We start from the raw sequence: 20,051 nt of genomic DNA, 5'->3' as shown, positions 1-20,051 counted from the left end.
TTTATATTGTATTTTATACAGCAATGCTGCAAAGGCTTCGGCAATATATTTGTCATGCCAATAAAGCACCTTAAAACTAAAAACAGAAGCTAAATAAATACATGAAATATTATATTATGACCTATGATATTATTAAAGGCCAAGACCTCTGAGGTGGGACAGGCATTTGATGTTTTTAAAACTATAGCTATGTTTTGTGCTATATTCATTTTATATTAGATAGTTTTTTTTCTAACATATCTAATAGTTCACATTACAAAATTATGGTGTTTGAAAAAAAAGTAATGTTGTGTAACATTCGCAGAAAAAAAAAATCCTCCTTTTCTTTCAAAAGAATCAATTCTTTCCATTTCTATCACTATAGCAACTGTGATTCAAATGGATAAACGCATATTATATCTCAATAAAGCAAGTGAGACAGCAATAGTTAAATTCAGTATAATTAGGTGCATGTTCATTATACAGAGATTAATTAGGATAAGAGCACAGCGACACCAACACATATTGGCGTTAAACAAGCATCAACACAAACAGAATTGGAAACATAGGTTACAGATCTTATTCAATGTAATCAACATTTTGTTACATTTGTATAACGTCTTTTAACAAAAATCGAGATCAATGAGAAAAATATCAAAGGAGGCAATGAACAATAGACACATTTGTAGTATTCACATATACTATGTACATTGCAAATATAAATATTTTATCCTTGTAACCACGTTCAAATGAGAGGAAATTATGAGAGGAAATGGCATTATATTTGATTCCCTTAAATGTTGTCATTCATGTCAAGATCATTTATGATGGAATGATCTCTTAAATTCATTTGTCTCTCATGTAGATCATGTAGATATGAGCCAGTATAATATAAGGAAATGGTTGGGATGCATAATGTGTCAGTTCCTCTCATTGCTCTACATTCCTCAACATTAGATTTTTTTTAAATAATGAACTGGGACAGCACTTAATAACATCCTACATTTAAAACCAGTGATCTCTCCAATGGGACTTTGCAGGAAAATTTAGCGACACCCAAACCAGTCATCTATCAGATCTTCGTAGGCTCTTCTTCAAAACACCTTTAGACTGTATCCAGCAGAAAATAATACAAGGAAAAGCAATTATAAGACTTGCTGCTCGATCTGCACATAAAAGTGAATCTGAAGCAGGGTCGTGTTTCTTGAGTTCATTCAAAAGTCACACTTATTTTTAGAGTCGTTCATGTCTAGCACAGTGGCAGCAAGATTTGAGGTGGACGGGAGGGGTTGGGGTAAAGGGTAGGTTTCCATGGCAATCTTTGTGTTGGCATTTCCATGGCAGCCTGGAGTGAGAAAACATTGAGGTTTGATTGGTAATGCTGATTTGAATACAATCACATTCCTCCTCTATTAATAAATCAATTACATCAAAAAGGTGGATGATATAAAAGACAAAAAACAGATTTATCATCACTTAACATTAGTACTGATATATAAAAAGATATCTAAATATTTATGCAATTGCACTGCAGTGGCTTTTTTTTAAAGATGTTTTTCAACCATCATTTTGACCATGGACATTGTTACCAAATACATTAAAAAAGCAGTAAAATACTGTAAAACTCAAGTTAAAATAATCAGTGCATGTTTTTACAGTTTTTTTCAATGACTGAAGACATTTTTTTACTTTTCAATTATATGAGTACAAGCATTAATAATTTACATATACCACATATTACATTATTTTTACTTTTTTTTTTTTTTTAAGGGACACTACCATTCAAAAATTTGGGGTCAGTCATATTTTCTGAAAAAGATCAATACTTTTATTCAGCAAAGGATGCATTAAATTGATCAAAAGTCACAGTAAAGGCATTTATAATGTTACAAAGATTTCTATTTTCATGATTTCCACAAAAATATTAAGCAACACAATTGTTTTCAACATTGATAATAAGAAGAAATGTTTCTTGAGCACCAAATCATATTAGAATGATTTCTAAAGGATCATGTGACACTGAAGACGGGAGAAATTATGCTTAAAATTCAACTTTGCATCACAGGAATAAATTACATTTTTAAAATACATTACCATAGAAAACAGTCATTTTAAATTGTAATAATATTTCATAATATTGCTGTTTTTACTGATTTATTTATTTATTTTTTTATCAAATTAATGCATACTTCGACTTCAACCAAATTACCAGTTGTTTTGAATGGTAGTGTATGTAAAATGCCAGATGGGGATTTCCGTGAACATTTTTGAATGACAACACAAATGAACCACTGAACAAGAGTTTTGAATTGATTCATTTAAATGGCAGTTTTAACTGATTCACAGAAATGAAACAAACTTAATACAAATATTAAAGGGTTAGTTAGGAACACAAATTAAGATATTTTTGATAAAATCCGATGGCTCAGTGAGGGCGATTTCAAAACACTGCTTCATTAGGCTTCAAAGCTTTACAAATCTTTTGTTTCGAATTAGTGGTTCGAAGCGTGTATCAAACTGCCAAAGTCACACCCCCTAGTGGTGAACCATTGAAATTTCGAAACACTTATGACGTAACGAAGCCTCGTTTACTGAAATCACGTGACTTTGGCAGTTTGATTCATGCTCTGAACCACTGATTTGAAACAAAAGATTCGTAAAGCTTCGAAGCTTCATGAAGCAGTGTTTTGAAATCACCCCTCACTAGATATTGTTGAATAAAGTCATTATTTTGTTTTTTCGGCGCACAAAAAGTATTCTCGTTGCTTCATAACATTAAGGTTGAACCACTGTAGTCACATGAGCTGTTTTAAATATGTCTTTAGTAGCTTTCTGGGCATTGAAAGTGTTAAATTATCTTGTTGTCAAAGGAGGTCTCACTGAGCCATTGGATTTTATCAAAAATATCTTAATTTGTGTTTCCGAAGATGAATGAAGGTCTTACGGGTGTGGAACGACATGAGGGTGAGTAATTAATGACAGAATTTTCATTTTTGGGTGAACTAACCCTTTAAAACATCCACTAACTGCAAGACAAGCAGAGATCATGGAATCAGTTTTTAGGAAAATGAATGGGCTGTAATGTGTACCTCTGTGAAGGAAGCGCACAACGACAGGACTACAAATACAACAGTCTTTTAATATTACATTTAGAAAAGCTCAGGAGAACAGAATGTACAGCCACTTGTATAAATGAAAACGGACAAAGCAACAGACTGAAACTCAGGGAATACGTAAATACAAGAGGAAAACAAATGGAACTAATCAGGACATAGCTGAACAGAATAACAAATTAATCAGTAACCAAGGAGACTAATGACAAACGGGAAAATAGCCAACAGAAACAGAACATGAACATGACATGGGCAAATTAAAATTGCATTAAAATCTCTGCATCTTTCAATTATGTGGCAGCAAAATGATTGCAAATACATTGTGAATATTTAATATATCAATCCTCACCTGTCCAGATTAGGCCCATCCTCTTGCACAATTTTCTCCCCTCCCACCCATTACCCCCGCTTCATCTACCCCACCCTCCCTCCTCCTGGTGTGCTTTTGGCTAGCTGTGGCTCTGAGGAGCAATGCTGGAGCAGTCAGTCACCAGCAGCCCAACTGTGACTGGAGGGCTGGAGACAGGAGTGGCGGTGCCCACTGTTGGCACTGAACTGCTGCTGCTGCTGATGGGGCAAGGAACGCTGGGGTCCGTTTGGTTGGCGTGCGTGGCCATGTGACCCTGCAGCTGTGTGGGTGTCTTACAGTGTACCCCACACAGCTGGCATAAGAGCACCCCGCCTGGGCCTGAGCCACGGCCGACGCCACTCTCCTTCCACTCTTGCCCATGGTGCTTCTGAGCGTGGACGCGCAGGTACGTCAGTGTGGTGAAACCTAGGGGGAAACAAGGATGATTTTTATGAAAAATGTAATTGTTTTCTCTTTTCACATTCTCAGTGCTGTAAATTATACAGGGAACCTTCTAACTTGATACATTATAAAAATGTAAATGCTCAAACTATGCAGTTTCATTTTTATTTATGTATTTATGTTTAAACGATTCATTAAAAAGGATCAGCTCATAAGAGTCAGTTGAGCCAAAAGATTCAGTCTATAGAGCTATGGTAAAATATTATGTATTAAATTATTAATTTAACAGAAGTTAAAGTCTGAATAAAATGTGATAAGATAAATTCTAAATAATAAATTAGTTAAATAAATTAATACTTTTATTCAGCAAAGACATTAAATTGATCAAAAGTGAGAGTAAATAGTTTTTAATATTAGAAAATTACAAAGGATTTATATTTTAAATAAAAGCTGTTCTTTTGAACCTTCTATTAATCAAAGAATCCTAAAACATATCACAGTTTCCACATATTTATTAAGCAGCACAACTGTTTTCAACACTGATAATAATAATTAATGTTTCTTGAGCAGCAAATCATCATATTAGAATGATTTCTGAAGGATCATGTGACACTGAAGACTGAAGTAATGATGCTGAAAATTCAGCTTTGCATCACAGGAATTTTAAAATATATATTTAAATAGAAAACAGTTATTTTAAATTGCAATAATATTTCACAATATCACTGTTTTTACTCTATTTATGATCAAATAAATGCCGCCTTTGTGAAAATAAGAGACTTTTTACATTAAAAAATGATACTGACGCCAAACTTTTGAACAGCAGTGCAGATTACATCATATTTAAAGAGACACATTCACAAAAGTGTTTTGTTTAATAAAAGCATAATAATAAAAGGTAACCGCAAATTAAATAATCAATGAAACTCACTGCGGTTGCAGAGGTGGCAGACGTGATGCTGTGATTGGTTGTGGACCCTCATGTGATCTGTGATGTAAGCAGGGGAGAGAAGTTTGCCACAGATGTGGCAGGGAACCTTGTCCTCATGTCTGATCATATGAGCTCGTAACCGGTCTTTAGTAGCGAACGCGGATTCGCAGGTCTGCACAAACAAACAGCACGGTTCATCAAACACAATCTTCATTATGGTATTCCAGCTCTGTCCCTATCCTTGCCTTCATCACACACATCATGACTCATCCTCGACTCACACACTGCCAGACACATATGGCTGCAGCCCACATACACGTCTTCACACATACGAGCAGAAAAGCACATGCAAGAACTCTGCAATACTGCAATAAAATGTATAGTTTTAATAAAGAGCCAAAACAAACAAGGCAGGATGATTTAAAAGAAGACTCTGGTCTATATTTTAGGTATTAAATGTAGTAATATGCTGTTGATTATCATAAAAAATAATATCCATTCATACATGGGTCTATAAAGACAAATTCATACAAATACAGTACTGTTCAAACATTTGGGATCAGTAAGATTGTTTAATGTTTTTTTTTTTTTTTTTTTTTTTTAAACCAAGGCTTACCAAGGCTACATTTATTTGATAAAAAATAGAATAAAAACAGCAATATTATGAAATATTATTACAATTTAAATTTACTGTTTTCTATGGTAATATATTTTTAAAATGTAATTTATTCCTGTAATTTCAAAACTGAATTTTAAGCATCATTACTCCAGTCTTCAGTGTCACATGATCCTTCAGAAATCATTCTAAGATTTGGTGCTCAAGAAATATTTTTTATTGTTATTAATGTTGAAAACAGTTGTGCTGCTTAATAATTTTGTGGAAACAGTGATATATTTTTTATACGTAAAAGTCTTTTCTGCGACTTTTGATCAAATTAATGCATCTGTGCTGAATAAAAGTAGCAATTTCATTCCCAAAAAAACTGACAGTTATTTTAAATTGTAGTATTATTTAATATTATTCACAATATTACTGATTTTACTGTACAACTGGTCACATAAATGGAGCCTTGGTGAAAATAAAAGACTTCTTTTAAAAACATTAACAAATTTAACTGACCTTAAACTTTTAAACAATAGTGTACATTATAGCATAATTAAAGATAAACAGTCACAAAAGTGTTTTGATTAATAAACGGATAATAAAGAAGGGAATATGAGCTCAAATTAATTTTTTTCAGGATTATTTGATGAATAGAAAGTAAAAAAAAGCGCACTTTAATTTGTTTTTACTGACTGAGGAAGAAGTCTAGTGGTAATCAACGGCACGTCAAATCACATAGAGCATGCGAGAAGAAGTTAAAGACTGTGATAAAGAGTAAGAGAAAGAAAAATAGAGAGAGGAAGACAGGGAGAGTAGAAGAGTAGAGCTGCATCCTTTTAATTACCGGACATTTGAAGGGTCTTTCTGTGGAGTGCACCTGTCGCACATGACTGTTAAGATGGTCAGGCCTGGAGGAGACAGAGAGAGGGCTCAACCAAAGAATACAATACACACAAAACCACAGTAACTAGCAGAGGCCCTTGCGCACTTGTGTGCATGCTGCACTCCATCTCCATGTGAACTAGAGGAGGGCCAGCAGAGATCTGCCTCTGTCTGTAGCATCAGGGCTCCTTTAAAACAGCAGGAGGACACAGGTTGTACAGATGTTTTCATTAATTATTTACATATATTCATGTAGCAGATGCTTTTACCCAAACCAACTTGCATTCAAAGGTAATTATTTTTAGCAGCATTTGCGTGCTGTGGGAATCAAACCTGTGACCTCAGAGTTGATCAGATGAGCTGCAGGAACTATAATTATACATAAAAATAATATAATATAATGAATTGTATCAGTAATATTGTGAAATATATATATATATATATATTGTTTTTTTTTATTTATTTTTTTTTTTTTATAAATAACCATAACTATTAAAGGGATAGTTCACCCAAAAATAAAAATTTTGTCATCATTTACTCACCCTCAAGTTGTTCCAAACCTGTATAAGATAGGTGATGGTAGCCATTGACTTCCAAAGTATTTTTTTTCTTACTATGGAATTCAATGGCGACCATCAACTGTTTGGTTACCAACATTCTTCAAAATATCTTCTTTTGTGTTCGACAGAAGAAAGAAACTCATACAGGTTTGGAACAACATGAAGGTGAGTAAATCATGAACTATCCCTTTAATAATTATTATGAAATGTAATTTATTCCTGTGATGGCAAAGCTGAATTTTCAGCATCATTACTCCAGTCTTCAGAGTCACATGATCCTTCAGAAATCATTCGAAGATTTTTCCAGGATTCCAGAAACCCATTTCTAGAACTAGAAATCTTTTTTATATATTTATAAATGTCTTTACTGTCACTTTTCAATCAACTTAATGCATATTTCTGAATAAAAGTATTTTATATATAGAGAATATATAGTGAATAGGGCCAGTATATTATATATATATATATATATATATATATAGGGCCAGTGAAAATGACACCAGGCTAAATAAAAAATGTACTATTGGCTTGACTTATTGTAGAGCTCTGAATATGGATGTAGATGTATGTCAAAATATATGAGACAGATTGATAAATACAGACAGAAGGTCATTTATTCCTCATCACTAACCCATTTTCCGTCTCTAATTAGTAATTAGGGCATCTCTCCATAGCTTTCAGTTAAACGACAAAATTCAGAGTCCTCGACTACTGTCAGAACTGCAGTATAATGCTCACTTTTGAACCCTGCTGTGGATTGGCCTGATAAACAGTTTGTTCTTGTTTTTATGCATGTGTTTATAGAAATCATTAAAAATTCATGTCCTCATAATCTCAGTTCACTGATGGATGAAGCTTTATCTCTTACCGTGAGAAGCCCTTGGCGCAATGCGGACACACGTACGGTTTCTCCACTCCTCCCTGGTGTGACCGAACGTGATAACTCATTCGATCCTTTCTCTTAAACCGCTGTTGGCAGATTGGACAGGAGTACGGCTTCTCATCCGAATGGGACAACCGATGACGGTTAAGATGGTACACGTCCCTGAACGCCTTCCCGCAAGCCTCACAAGCATGGTTCTTCCTGACTGGATTGGGGTTAGGGTTGGGGTTGGGATTAGGATTGGGAGTTGGATTGATGGGTAATGGGTTTGTTATTGGGATAGATATTTGAATTGGGGTGGGATTACTTAGGTTATCATTGATGTTGCTATTTGGTGCAGCCTGAAAAACAGTAAAACAGAATTTCAGATTTTATGGCCTTGATGTTTTTGTGTTTAAAGCCACAGCAAAAGTGTCTTCTGGGTACAACAAGCACAATGTTTGCTGACCTACTAACCAACTGACTGCAAGTGTTCAACAAATGAGGTGAGAGCAGGTATGAGACCATGTTACACAACTGCTGACGCATTAGCCTGATTTTTGCAGAGTCTTGGGAATTGGGAGGTAGAATGTTTGAAACCAGTTATTTTTGTTCATTACAGGAGAGCAGACATGAGGAGAAATAATGATGAAATCATGTTAAATGGCACTTTTCATGAATGGTATACAGATTATTGTCCCATTACTATTTGAGAGTCATAAATAGCATGTTTTTGTGATGTGAGAACTATCAGATATGTTAGGTAAACTATTCATCTATCTAAAATAAAATTAGCAATTCATCCCTAAAGGCTGGAATAATTGAAACTGCTTGCAACCTCATTTAAAATGAATGGAAAATAAAACAGCTCATAAAATTTAGCTTGACCTACTGCGTTTGATGATCAGCCTTTTCTAATTGTTAAGCACCTTGTTTCACTGACCATTTATTTAGATTTAAAAAAAAAAAAATTTATTAAAGGGTTAGTTCACCCAAAAATGAAAATTCAGTCATTAATTACTCACCTTCATGTCGTTCCAAACCCGTAAGACCTTCGTTCATCTTCAGAACACAAATGAAGATATTTTTGATGAAATCTGAGAGATTTCTGTCCCTCCATTGACGCTTCAAAAAGTTCATAAAGAGATTGTAAAACTAATCCATATGAATTGAGTGGTTTAGTCCAAATTTTCTGAAGAGACACAATCGCTTTTTATGATGAACAGATTGAATTCAGACTTTTATTCACATATAAACATTCATCAACTCACACATCAGTTGTGGTAAACGTAAACTCAAGCATGTTTGCTTGACGTACAAGAACCAGTGAGGTTCATTCTCGTGTGTTACCAAGAGGTTTGTTCTCGCGCATCAAGCAAGTTCGGTTGAGCTTCTGTTTATGTTGGCTGATCAATGTTTAATATGTCAATAAAAGGCTAAATTCAGTCTGTTCATCATATAAAGCGATCAAGTCTCTTCAGAAAATTTGGACTAAACCGCTTAATTCATATGGATTAGTTTTAAAATCTCTTTATGAACTTTTTGGCCCTGTTTACACCTGGTCACTTTATGCGTTTTTACTGAACGGATATCTGATTTATCAAAACGATTCCATTTACACTTGGTCACATAAATGTGTCTCCGCAAAATGGATATAAATCCGATCTTCAATTCCTGTGCTATATGCATATTTAATGCAGTTCACGTCACAGAAAACAACAAATATGAGCTGTATTTTATTGATCATCAGCTAATTTAAAAATCAAAGACCACGCGGCAACAGCACAGGTAAGATCATTGAGTCTCATTACTCAATTACTCATTACTCGTGTTGCAGTAACGCTATCATATCTGGCTATAACATGTTATTTATCCTATAACACGCGCTCACATGTTTATAGCATTGTTGGGAGGAGTTTTTTTCATTTTAGCATTGTTGGGAGGATTAAAATTTGCATGTGGTTTCAACAACCAGATGCATTTAGACCTGTTCAGTTTTGACTGGAATGCGTCCCAGACCACCTCCTGAAGTGGTTTGAGCGATCGAATTTAAATCTGTCTCGAATGCGTTTTGGAGGGCATTTACACCTGGTCTTTTCATGATTGACAGCTTTCTGGTCAGAGAAAACGCATGAAGTGACCAGGTGTAAACAGGCCCTTTGAAGCGTCAAAGTGGTAGCTGTCTATGGAGGGACAGAAAGCTCTCAGATTTCATCAAAAAGATCTTAATTTGTGTTCTGAAGATGAACGGAAGTCTTACGGGTTTGGAACGACATGAGGGTGAGAAATAAATGACAGAATTTTCATTTCTCTGTAAACTAACTCTTTAAAGTGCAATTTTTTTTAATTTATAAATTGTGGCTAATAGCTTAGAGTTAAAAATGAAATAAGAAGAGACAATGACATACAAGGCATCAGGGAAAAGTCGAAGCAAGAACAAGGGAAGTGCAGCAAAGGTATGCAAAGTATTAACCAAAGACACAAAACCAACCCGACCTGCACCATTGTCCCAGTAACCACCACTGCAGTAGGGAGGGGCTGGTTCACTGTCATGGCAACCGTTGCCGGGGCGATAGAGACAGCAACTGTTTCTACCTGCTGATTGCCGATTGGGGAAGGATGGGCCATCGGGTCGACTGCTGTGGGTATGGAGGCAGGTATAGACAGCTGGAGGAGAGAAAGGGGGATGGTCTGCCTCTCCAATCGTGCTGCAGCCTTCCCTCCGTCTATTTTCTCTCTAGCGGCTCTGTCCTTCATCTTCACTCCAGTGTGGACAGACTGGTGACGCCGCAGGTTGTAGCTGTTCTTAAACTGCTTATTACATATGGAGCAGATGTGTGCAGGCCGGGCTGGTCGCGTGACTGGCTTCACTGGGAAAGAGAAAGAGTGAGACGGTTATGCACACACAGGTATAGTCTATTTGTCGCAAACACCTTGGCTAGGATAAGGATGAAACTCAAGAACATACTATGCTGCATTCCTACTTAAGAGCTTGGAGGCAGTAATTATGATAAGATGTGAAATCACATGGGCAATTTTTTCATGTTTCTTTCTCTCCACTTACTGATAAAAGCAGGAAACGTTTTTAGCACTAATGCATCAAACTAAAGTGCAAAAAATGCTTTTTCTGTGTTTTATCATTCTCTTGCTTTTAGAGAAATATGATAAACCAGCACAATGAATAACATTTTCTAAGATGTTTTATCACTATTCTTCATCAGGGCTACATAAAATGTTTTTTAAAAAAATGGCCCAATTTGCCTTGGTTCTGGAAGAATTTTCACCAAAGGGATTAGAAAAAGATTCACAGTACAGACTTCTGAGACTTTAACCAAATCATCCAGCTCCAACATGAATCACATCAAAACAACCTTTTATTTGAAGTAGGTTTTGAAAAACTGGAAAAAGATGATGGTACTAGACAGGGTTGCCAGGTTTACGTAACAAAACCAGTCCAATTGCTATTCAAAACCCACCCAATCACAGCCAAAACGAACCCAATTGCGTTCTGGGGGTAAAAAAAATCACATTCGGGGGGGAAAAATCATGTGCTGGGGGGTGAAAATCACATTTAGGGGGTAAAAATCACGTTCTGGGGTAAAAATCGTATTCTGGGGTAAAAATCGTGCTCTGAGAGGTAAAAATCACGTTCAGTGCGGTAAAAATCATGTTCTGGGGGGTGAAAAAGACATTGAGGGGGTAAAAATCATGTTCTGGAGGTAAAAATCGTATTCTGGGGTAAAAATCGTGCTCTGAGGGGTAAAAATCACGCTCAGTGCGATAAAAATCATGTTCTGGGGGGTGAAAATCACATTGGGGGGGTGAAAATCACATTGAGGGGGTAAAAATCACGTCCTGGAGGTAAAAATCGTATTCTGGGGTAAAAATCGTGCTCTGAGGGGTAAAAATCACGTTCAGTGCGGTAAAAAACATGTTCTGGGGGGTGAAAATCACTTTGAGGGGGTAAAAATCACGTTCTGGAGGTAAAAATCGTATTCTGGGGGTAAAAATCACGTTCAGTGCGGTTAGGGTTAGTAGGTTAAAATCGTGTTATAGGGTGTAAAAATTTTTTGGAGGTAAAAATTGAGTTTGGGGGAGTACACATTGCATTCTGGGGGGGTAAAATTTCTTTAACTTTAATTATTTCATTTAATATATTTTTTTTTTCAGCTATTTTTCAATTACTGATTTTTAATAGCTTTAGTTAACAATAACAACATTGGTTCATTAACCCGATTTCTGTTCCTATGGTAACAGCAACTTCTCTGAATGGCAAATCTCTCTTCAGGTATAGAGTGCAACAGTGACCTCCCCCTTTTTCAGTGGTGCTGGCTGCGGAATTCTTTTTTCCATTCATTTTTTCCATAGGGATTTTGAAATAGCCTTTTTTAAAGAGTAATAAGCCGTGAACCAAGCCAATCAGCCACGAGGTGGATCACAACACTATAAAAATGGGATTTGAAGCAAAACGTTTTTGAAAATCTGACAAAAAGACAAAGGTGCAAGACTGTGTACTTAACAGTTTTACTGAAGGAAAAATCACATGAAGCATTGCGAACAGCATAATCTAATTAAAAATGATGAAGAAATATAAAATTATTAATGTACAAGTATGTTGATTGTATGTATAAAAATAACATATTTTAAGTTTAATGCAAAATATGCATATATATTTCAGTATTTTGTGAGCGAAGGGAGATTGACTCGATTACGTCAATCACAGTGCCTAATGGGAGTGGGAGGAGCTAAAGAGCAATTTTGGAGTATGTTGTTTTTTTCGACTCTCTGATTGGTGTAATTTTCTGTAAAGAATTATGGGTGATGTAGTTTTTCACCAGGAATTTCACTGTTAAACAATCATTTTAAAAACAAGCTGAAATAATGCAGGTTGACAGCTTCGGCAGAAGCAAATACCATGGATTAACAACCTAGGTCTGTCTTTAAAGGTTTATAAGTTACCGTTCAAAATCAATTTCCTTATGTGGAAAATTAATTCAGTTTTTACTTTCCGGAAACCAACTGTAGTACTCTATAGGAGAGAAATAATAATATTCCAGTCTTATGCAAATAAATGGATCATAAGCATTCTCACCCATTTACATTATTCTCCAGCCACTAATGCCACAACTACAAACAGCCTAACCTCGTTCTCTCCCTTCCCACCGTCCTCTTTTGCCCCTCCCTCACCCGGTTCAGGCTCCTCATTCAGCGCTGCTGTGTCCACCGTGGATGGGGGCGGGGCTATGTGCTCAGGGGGCGGGTCCTGAGCGGCATCCGCGAGCTCCGGGAGAAGATCTGATTGGAGGGTCGCGTCAGTTTGGGACTGTGAAGGCGGAGTCTGCTGTGAGAAGGGGCAAAATCACAGATTTTAAACATTCTTTTGCCTTAACTTGTGAATGAAATTTCACCGGTGCCATTATGGACAGATGCTAACTATTATGACAAGAATTTTAATTAAATAACAAAATAGCCATCAACATTATGTCATATAAGCATTGTCTTACCTGAAAGAGAAAATTGCTCCAAGCTGCATCCATCATGACGTGTAGAAGAGTACAGATGCCGTGTGAAATGAACTAGTCGATTTCCCCCCACAATGAGAGACTTCTTTCACTATTATATCAAATGTATATATGCTTTGTAAATGTAAAGCTATCATATGTAAAATAACGTTATTGAAATTTAAAAAGTGAAAGAATGCATATTACTCTGACATAAATTATTATACACATTACCTTATTTCAAAATATTTAAAAATATTAAGAAATGACAGCTGTCAGTCAGAGTCCAGTCCCTGTTATTAACACCGCATGGTCACATAACAGTGGCCTATCATGCTTAAAATATAATAAATAATAATGAATTTCTGCATTTTATGTTTTCTTGTTAATTAGACCGCTGTGCAATAACTCATGCAAAAATAATATCATTAAAATGGCAGTTTAATGTTTCATTTGCTTTCAGCTGTAGCATGGCGTTGGTAAAAAATAATTCCATCAATTTTTTTATTATAAGATTCTCCATCCAGGCCCCGAGCGGCATCTGCGAGAGCCTCGGCGTTGCGTTAAATCTCATTCGTGTCTGGCGAGCGCTTCACCGGTCGTCGTCCATGGCTCCGCCTCGGCATTTCAATCGAGAGGATGACATTTTTTTCCTTTTTTTCCTGCAATACTCTCACCCTCCCACCCTCGCTCTTTCTTCCTTTTCTTTTTTTATCCCGTCTTCTCTGCCCCGCTATCTCTCCCCCACCGCCGTGTCCCCCTTGTTTTAAAGGGATAGTATATTTTGAGTGAACACCCCCTCTGTGTCTTCGTCCCCTCCTCCACGCGATGCTCTCGAGCGTGAGCGCGGTGTCGTCCTCTCGCGCCCCTCCGGCGGTTGATCTGCCGACGCAAATTACACCATAAACATCGAGATCAGTTAAAAGAACCCCTCAGCGCATTCTTTCCCAAAACCTAAGTCTACAACACAAAGATTACCGGTGGTAGACAACTGTATGTTCGTATGGGGGAAAATGTCGCAGGTCCTTAAAGGTAAAGACGCACGCAGACGCAGCCGCGGTAAATAATAAGCGGCTCCAGATCACTGCCGATAATAATTGTAAGCGCCCAGTAGGATTAAACACATATATCAGACTCACTCCCAACGAACATTTTTTGTTTCCCAGCGTGATATTTTTTCTCTCACAACCTTCCCAGATCAACGCTTTGACGCATTTTTTTTTAACGGAAATAAACGTTTATTTTGTGCGTGATGGTTCAGAGAACGTTCTTTTAACGTTCACATAACTTCTCTACAACATTACACCAACAGCACAAGGCTGTCTTGTTTTCATACATTGTTGTAGTCACGAAAATAAACCAAAAAAAAAAAAAAAAAAAAAAAATCACATAATATGGGTTATCAAATTAATTAAATGTTCTTGAAACCGCGTACACTAACAGGGGAGCATTTTGTGTTTGTCTGCTGACGGGAATATCATCAGTAACACCTGCGGGGCTGTTGTAATAAGAAAAATAAAGAAATAACAGCTCCATCTTGGTGTCAGGATAACTTTATTGTCAAATCACCTGTTACAGTACAAAAGGACATTTCTCCACAATCATATAACTCTCATAATTCTTATAATTTATATAACAGCTCTAAAACAGTATGTCTATTCCTAACACAACCCAATAATACATTCAGAAGGCTATGGACGAAAATTATGCCAGAGCCACTTGTGTAATATAATAATGGCTTCACACTCTTCGAATACAGGTAAATGTTCTGTTTGATAGACCTGCAACGAAACATAAGAGTCTAATAAAAGACAGGCTCATATACAGACAGTTCAATAATAATCAAACACCAAATACAGTAACACTCAAGTGGCTTTCAGTTTAAGTGTGGAATGTGCCGGTTTTTTATGTGTATGCATGTGTGGAAATGTTGTTTTTAAAACAGCTGAGCTATTCTAATCCCAGTTCTAATAAAAGTATGCATGATTATTCAAATAACAAATAAAAACAGCCATAAAATAATAATATTATGATGACACCCCAAAGATGACATGGTACACTCATAGTGCAACTAGTTTCATCAACAGCAATGAAAAGCACAACTATAGGAATATGGATAAAATGTGTAAGGTATTTCCCCTAGTGTCATACCATTGATAATCTATATTCAAATAAATATAAATGCTCAGCAAGGCTTTGCAAGGTCCCATGATTGATTTCCATTATCTCATCCTCATCTATACTGGCCGATGTTCTCATAGCGCGTTTTCTGCTCATCTTCTTCGCTCTGCCTTCATCTCTGTTTTCTTGGTTTTTGTATTATCTCGTCTCTCATTGTGCTTTGCTCCGCTCTCTCTCGCGGTCAGCCACGTCGATAGCAGCCATGTTGCGGGAGGCGGTGATGAGGTGGAGGAGACTTATGCCAGACTTCAGCAGACAGACCACTCCGCAAACTCCCAGCAGCCATTGCAGCCACACTGGACAGAGAGAGAGAGAAGTCGTTCAAAGACACATGATGCAAGGAGTATTTTAGTAAAATGACGTCTGTGTCTAACGTTGCTGTAGTGAACTGAACACCACTTCAATGAATAAAACTGGCAAAAGGCAAAAAAAGTGGGACAATAGTGAAATTATAAAGCAAGACAGTCAGCAAGAGCCTGCTGATACTCACCCTGGGGCTCCTCAATGTAGTACATTATGTAAAGCAGACAGAAGAAGAGTTCATTCCCCATACACATGAAAAACAGCACAGGCTGCGGAAAAACACTGATGTCAGAACAGACGGTACATGTGAACTTCTTCACTAGATATGCATACTCAACTGATTAAGCTTCTGATGGGAGTTCCTGACTGTGTGAATGAATGAGCGTGAGTGAGCCTGTTACCCTGGATGTGTAGTAGAGTCGTAAGATGGGGTTGCCAGAGAGGTCAATGGTCTTGTGACTGGTGGCTCCCTTCATCATGGAACTGGAAGAAAAGAGCAGGACAGAAAAGACAGACATATTATTAACATGATTTATGTAGGTCACAGATGTGCTTCAATTAAATACTGTATATAATATAATGTAATAATATATAATAAAACTGGATTCTAACGATCCATGAAGGTTTTTTGATAATTCTGACTATTTGTATCTACATTCATATTCTGAAATGCATTAAATAATCTATTAGTGTTAGATATTGATTTTAGTAACTAAACAAAGTATTTTCTTACGAATTGCAAGTTCAAAAAAGGAAACGTATGCATGGATGAATCATTCACAGTAAGATCATTAAAATGCATTTACAAAATAGATAAGGTTTCCATTTCCACTTCTTGGCGACTTTAGCAATGATTTATGCAGGTACATTTACTATAAAATGCACAAATAAATTAAATAATAAAACTGAATTCTAGGGGTCAGTGGAGATTCATTTGGTACTTTAAGAGAAGAGAATTTTCTTTGTCATTTCTGACTTTTTGAATGAACATTCACCAATATTCTGATATGCATTTTGTAATCTAATAAATTACTGATTTTAACAAAGATTAATATAAATTGTTACAATGTATATCTAGCTTTTTAATACTGGGGGTCTAGAGGTATAATTCCTCCAATAAATGTCAGAGATTGTGGTTTCAATTCTAGTTCAAAACTTTTTAAACAATAAAATTGCAATTGTTTGTCAGTAGATGTGTATTGGTAATGGGGGCACATTTAATTTAGCCATTTCACTGCACATTAGCAATTAGACAAGTGGAGCGTGCGTCAGAGAGCTATGTGTGGGGGTTGCAGTTGTGTCCCATGTTGCACAAGCAAACAGTGCCAGTCTAGACAAAATGACTATGTATGCAAAAACAAAACAAAAATAACGACTTTATTCAACAATTTTTTCTTTTCCCTGTCAGTCTCCTACGCTGTTGACATAGTGAACACAGTGCAGCACTTCCTGGCTTTACGCCAGAACACCGACTCGCTAATAATGAGTCTGCATTCCTGACGTAAAGCCAGGAAGTGCTGCACTGTGTTCACTATGTCAACAGCGTAGGAGACTGACAGGGAAAAGAAAAAATTGTTGAATAAAGTCGTTATTTTTGTTTTGTTTTTGCACGCAAAAAGTATTCTTGTCACTTCATAACATTAAGGTTGAACCACCTTTTAATGATGTCTTTAGCACCTTTCCGGACCTCAAAAGGTGCAATGTCGTTGCTGCCTATGTGTGGTTCAGAAACCCTTGGATTTCTTAAAAAATATCTTTATTTGTGTTCCGAAAATAAACAAAGGTCTTACGGGTTTGGAACGAAATGAGGGTGAGTAATTAATGACAGAAATTTCATTTTTGGGTGAACTGACCCTTTAACAAATAGTTCAATTTGGTGTAGAATTGTGTAAATGCGGTTATCACTCCCTTAAATTACTGACTTGTCTGTGTACAGAACAGAATTAACCACTAAAAGGTGAACTGACAACTGAATTTAGCTGAGTGTATACAAGACCATAGAGTTCTGCAGAAATTATGTATTTTGTAGGCTAACCCAGAAGTTAGCATCACCCTCGTTCCGCTCCATTTTGAAACCTAAATACAGTAAAAAGCTAACGTTAAAATATAAACAAATGTCACCACAACGTGTCTGACAACTCTTTCAGTTTTTATTTAAAATCTACAAGCTGAAAAGTTTGAGTTAGTAAAGTCTGCAAGAATGTGATTATAAACACAACGAGGCTGTAAAAGCAGACTATTGAGTAAATGTGTTTTCCTGTTCAGCATAACATATAATGTCCCCGACAACCTCTTTAGTCCAATTTAGCAACTTGTTAGCAACTACCTTTTTCAAGACATGTAAAAACTTTAAAGAAAATCATGTGTGTGGTATTACTGACGTATTTTATGTCGTATAAAACATGAAAATATCTTGAGCTTGTGTCAACCACAGACCTTATTTCAAACTTTTCACCTAAAAACCCACTGACCTTGGGACAGTGGAACCATAAGTTCAAAAATGCAAAATTTTTTAGGATTCATGCCTGCGGCACTTTATTGGATAAAAAGATGGACGCACCTGTGCAGGTGCAGCCAGTGGCTGGCCACGTCCAGACACATGCTGAGCTGAAACAGGAAAGTGTAGGACGGGTACAGCAGTGCCAGATTCACCAGCAAACACATTGTGGCACAACGGTCAGTTAACATGTCCAGCATGGCACCAAACTTTGTACCTAAGAAAAGGGCAGGGATGGGTCCAAGGAGTGAGCAAAGCACAGAAAGAGGAATAATGTACAGCACCAGAGCTGCAGATCACTACCTTGATTAAGAGCGCGGGCTGCATGTCCATCGAAGGCATCCAACAGGGCACTCAGTAGGTAACAAAACACAGCCGGACCCGGGCAGCAGGGCATCAAGTAGAAGGATACCAGAGCCAGTACAATACGGGCATACCCTATTGAAAGCATTAAAAAGATTCAAAGAAAGTATATGAACGGGGAGTGTACATGCACACACGGGTATTATGAATTAAAGTTGGCATGAAACAGAAGTTGCTATAGTCTTTTCCTTCCTATTGTGATGTATAGGCTTCTCAAACAACAACAAAAATGTAGGATGGGGACTGATTGGATGGTTGTGGTTTGCTATTGCTGTGATATAATGTAAGTGACAAATCGTCCCGCCCTCATGCCAAAAAACACATCAAAAGAAATGATGTGTGTCACTGCAAGAGGGAGGGGAAGTTATTTTGAGACGTGGGCATTGCACTCAAAAGTGGAGGTAGATATATTCAAGTTTGAAGGGGCAGTTTAAAGTGCCCATATTATGCTATTTTAAAGGTTCCTAATTTTGTTTTGGAGGTTTCTTACAACAGATTTAAATGCATCCAAGGTATAAAAAAAAAAAATGCATTAATCAAAATGCAGCATCACCTCTTTTCTCAGTGTCTGAAAGGATTCAGTCTCTCTAAAGAGACTCCTCTGTTCTTATTGGTCAGATGGTAATATCCGAAAAAGCATAATAGGGGCACTTTAAGCAGACTAAATAATTGGATAAGTCCTGCATACTTCACCACAGAGAAGTCTGTCGTTTCAGTGAAAGGTCCAGTTATGACTTTTAGACTAAACATTACTAAGTCACATAAAAAAAAAAAAGAAAAATGCACGGATTAAATTGTTCACAATACGATCTATAACATGCATTTATAAAATAAGGTGAATTTGTATTTCATGCAGACTTCATGCAGACAAATCTTTTATACTACATTGGCAATAATAATGAATGAATGCTATATTAAAAGAGTTTCACTATAGTGGATTACAGTGCCAGACTGACGTTACATAGCAGCATGTCAAACATCCGCAGGAAATCAAACCAGCCGTTGTAAAACACAACAATCATGCAGACAGCACGCTAGTACAGTCGTACAGACTTTACGCTTCTTTAAACAAAACCTCTGTGTCCTTTATATACGTATGCTTTTAACGAAATAACTATTATTTGTCAGGCAGCCGCGGTGTAATGTGCGCAGAACTCTGTCGCGCGCTGACGATCCGCGTTCGTTAACTCGCTCATTTAACTGACTCACCGATCAAATTCGGGACGAACAGGAAGATATTTTCTTCGGCCATGGCAACGAGCGTTTCTTTTTGGACGGAGCTCCCTGAAATTTCTCTTCTGGGTTTCTATTTCCCTCTTCTGTAGCTGAGCGTGGCGCGTGACGTAACGTTTCCTGTACGCGCGTACGTCGTCAAAGGAATCCTCCCCTTTAATTGGCACTCGCTCCATCCTCGGTGTCACCCAAAGCATCACGTGACACGGCTGACCCCAAATCAGCTGTGTGTCACTGACAGCACCGTGACTGTGAAATAACTGCTTTCAACCCAGGCGTTGGTATAACTGC

General features: G+C 36.9%; 2 protein-coding genes across 5 annotated transcripts; both read right to left on the bottom strand.

The window, feature by feature from the left end:
- Nucleotides 1–424: 424 nt before the first annotated feature.
- Nucleotides 425–14,258, bottom strand: LOC127508609 (myc-associated zinc finger protein). Of its 4 annotated transcripts, none has more exons than XR_007928845.1 (8): nucleotides 13,187–14,250; nucleotides 12,870–13,023; nucleotides 10,179–10,552; nucleotides 7,689–8,044; nucleotides 6,223–6,286; nucleotides 4,775–4,946; nucleotides 3,442–3,867; nucleotides 425–1,324 (listed from the first exon to the last, which is right to left on the bottom strand). XR_007928845.1 is itself a non-coding variant. In XM_051886719.1 (8 exons), the coding sequence occupies exons 2-8, from the start codon at nucleotides 13,220–13,222 to the stop codon at nucleotides 3,542–3,544; spliced, it is 1,479 nt and encodes a 492-aa protein (XP_051742679.1). In that variant the 5' UTR covers nucleotides 13,223–13,295; nucleotides 13,418–14,251; the 3' UTR covers nucleotides 425–3,541. The 4 variants fall into 4 exon arrangements, 3 of the variants coding, with proteins under 3 accessions (XP_051742679.1, XP_051742678.1, XP_051742680.1); XM_051886719.1 differs by having other exon boundaries at nucleotides 425–3,867; nucleotides 12,870–13,020; nucleotides 13,187–13,295; nucleotides 13,418–14,251; XM_051886718.1 differs by having other exon boundaries at nucleotides 425–3,867; nucleotides 13,187–13,295; nucleotides 13,418–14,250.
- Nucleotides 14,259–14,720: 462 nt separating this feature from the next.
- On the bottom strand, nucleotides 14,721–19,910 carry cdipt (CDP-diacylglycerol--inositol 3-phosphatidyltransferase (phosphatidylinositol synthase)). The gene is made up of 6 exons (XM_051886737.1): nucleotides 19,737–19,910; nucleotides 18,468–18,602; nucleotides 18,228–18,381; nucleotides 16,069–16,150; nucleotides 15,855–15,936; nucleotides 14,721–15,660 (listed from the first exon to the last, which is right to left on the bottom strand). Exons 1-6 carry the CDS (start codon nucleotides 19,777–19,779, stop codon nucleotides 15,515–15,517), a joined length of 642 nt encoding a protein of 213 aa, XP_051742697.1. The 5' UTR covers nucleotides 19,780–19,910; the 3' UTR covers nucleotides 14,721–15,514.
- Between the last annotated feature and the right edge of the window lie 141 nt (nucleotides 19,911–20,051).

The sequence above is a fragment of the Ctenopharyngodon idella genome, chromosome 3, assembly GCF_019924925.1.
Source record: "Ctenopharyngodon idella isolate HZGC_01 chromosome 3, HZGC01, whole genome shotgun sequence".
NCBI lineage: Eukaryota > Metazoa > Chordata > Actinopteri > Cypriniformes > Xenocyprididae > Ctenopharyngodon > Ctenopharyngodon idella.
This window is presented reverse-complemented; position numbering and strand designations above follow the sequence as displayed.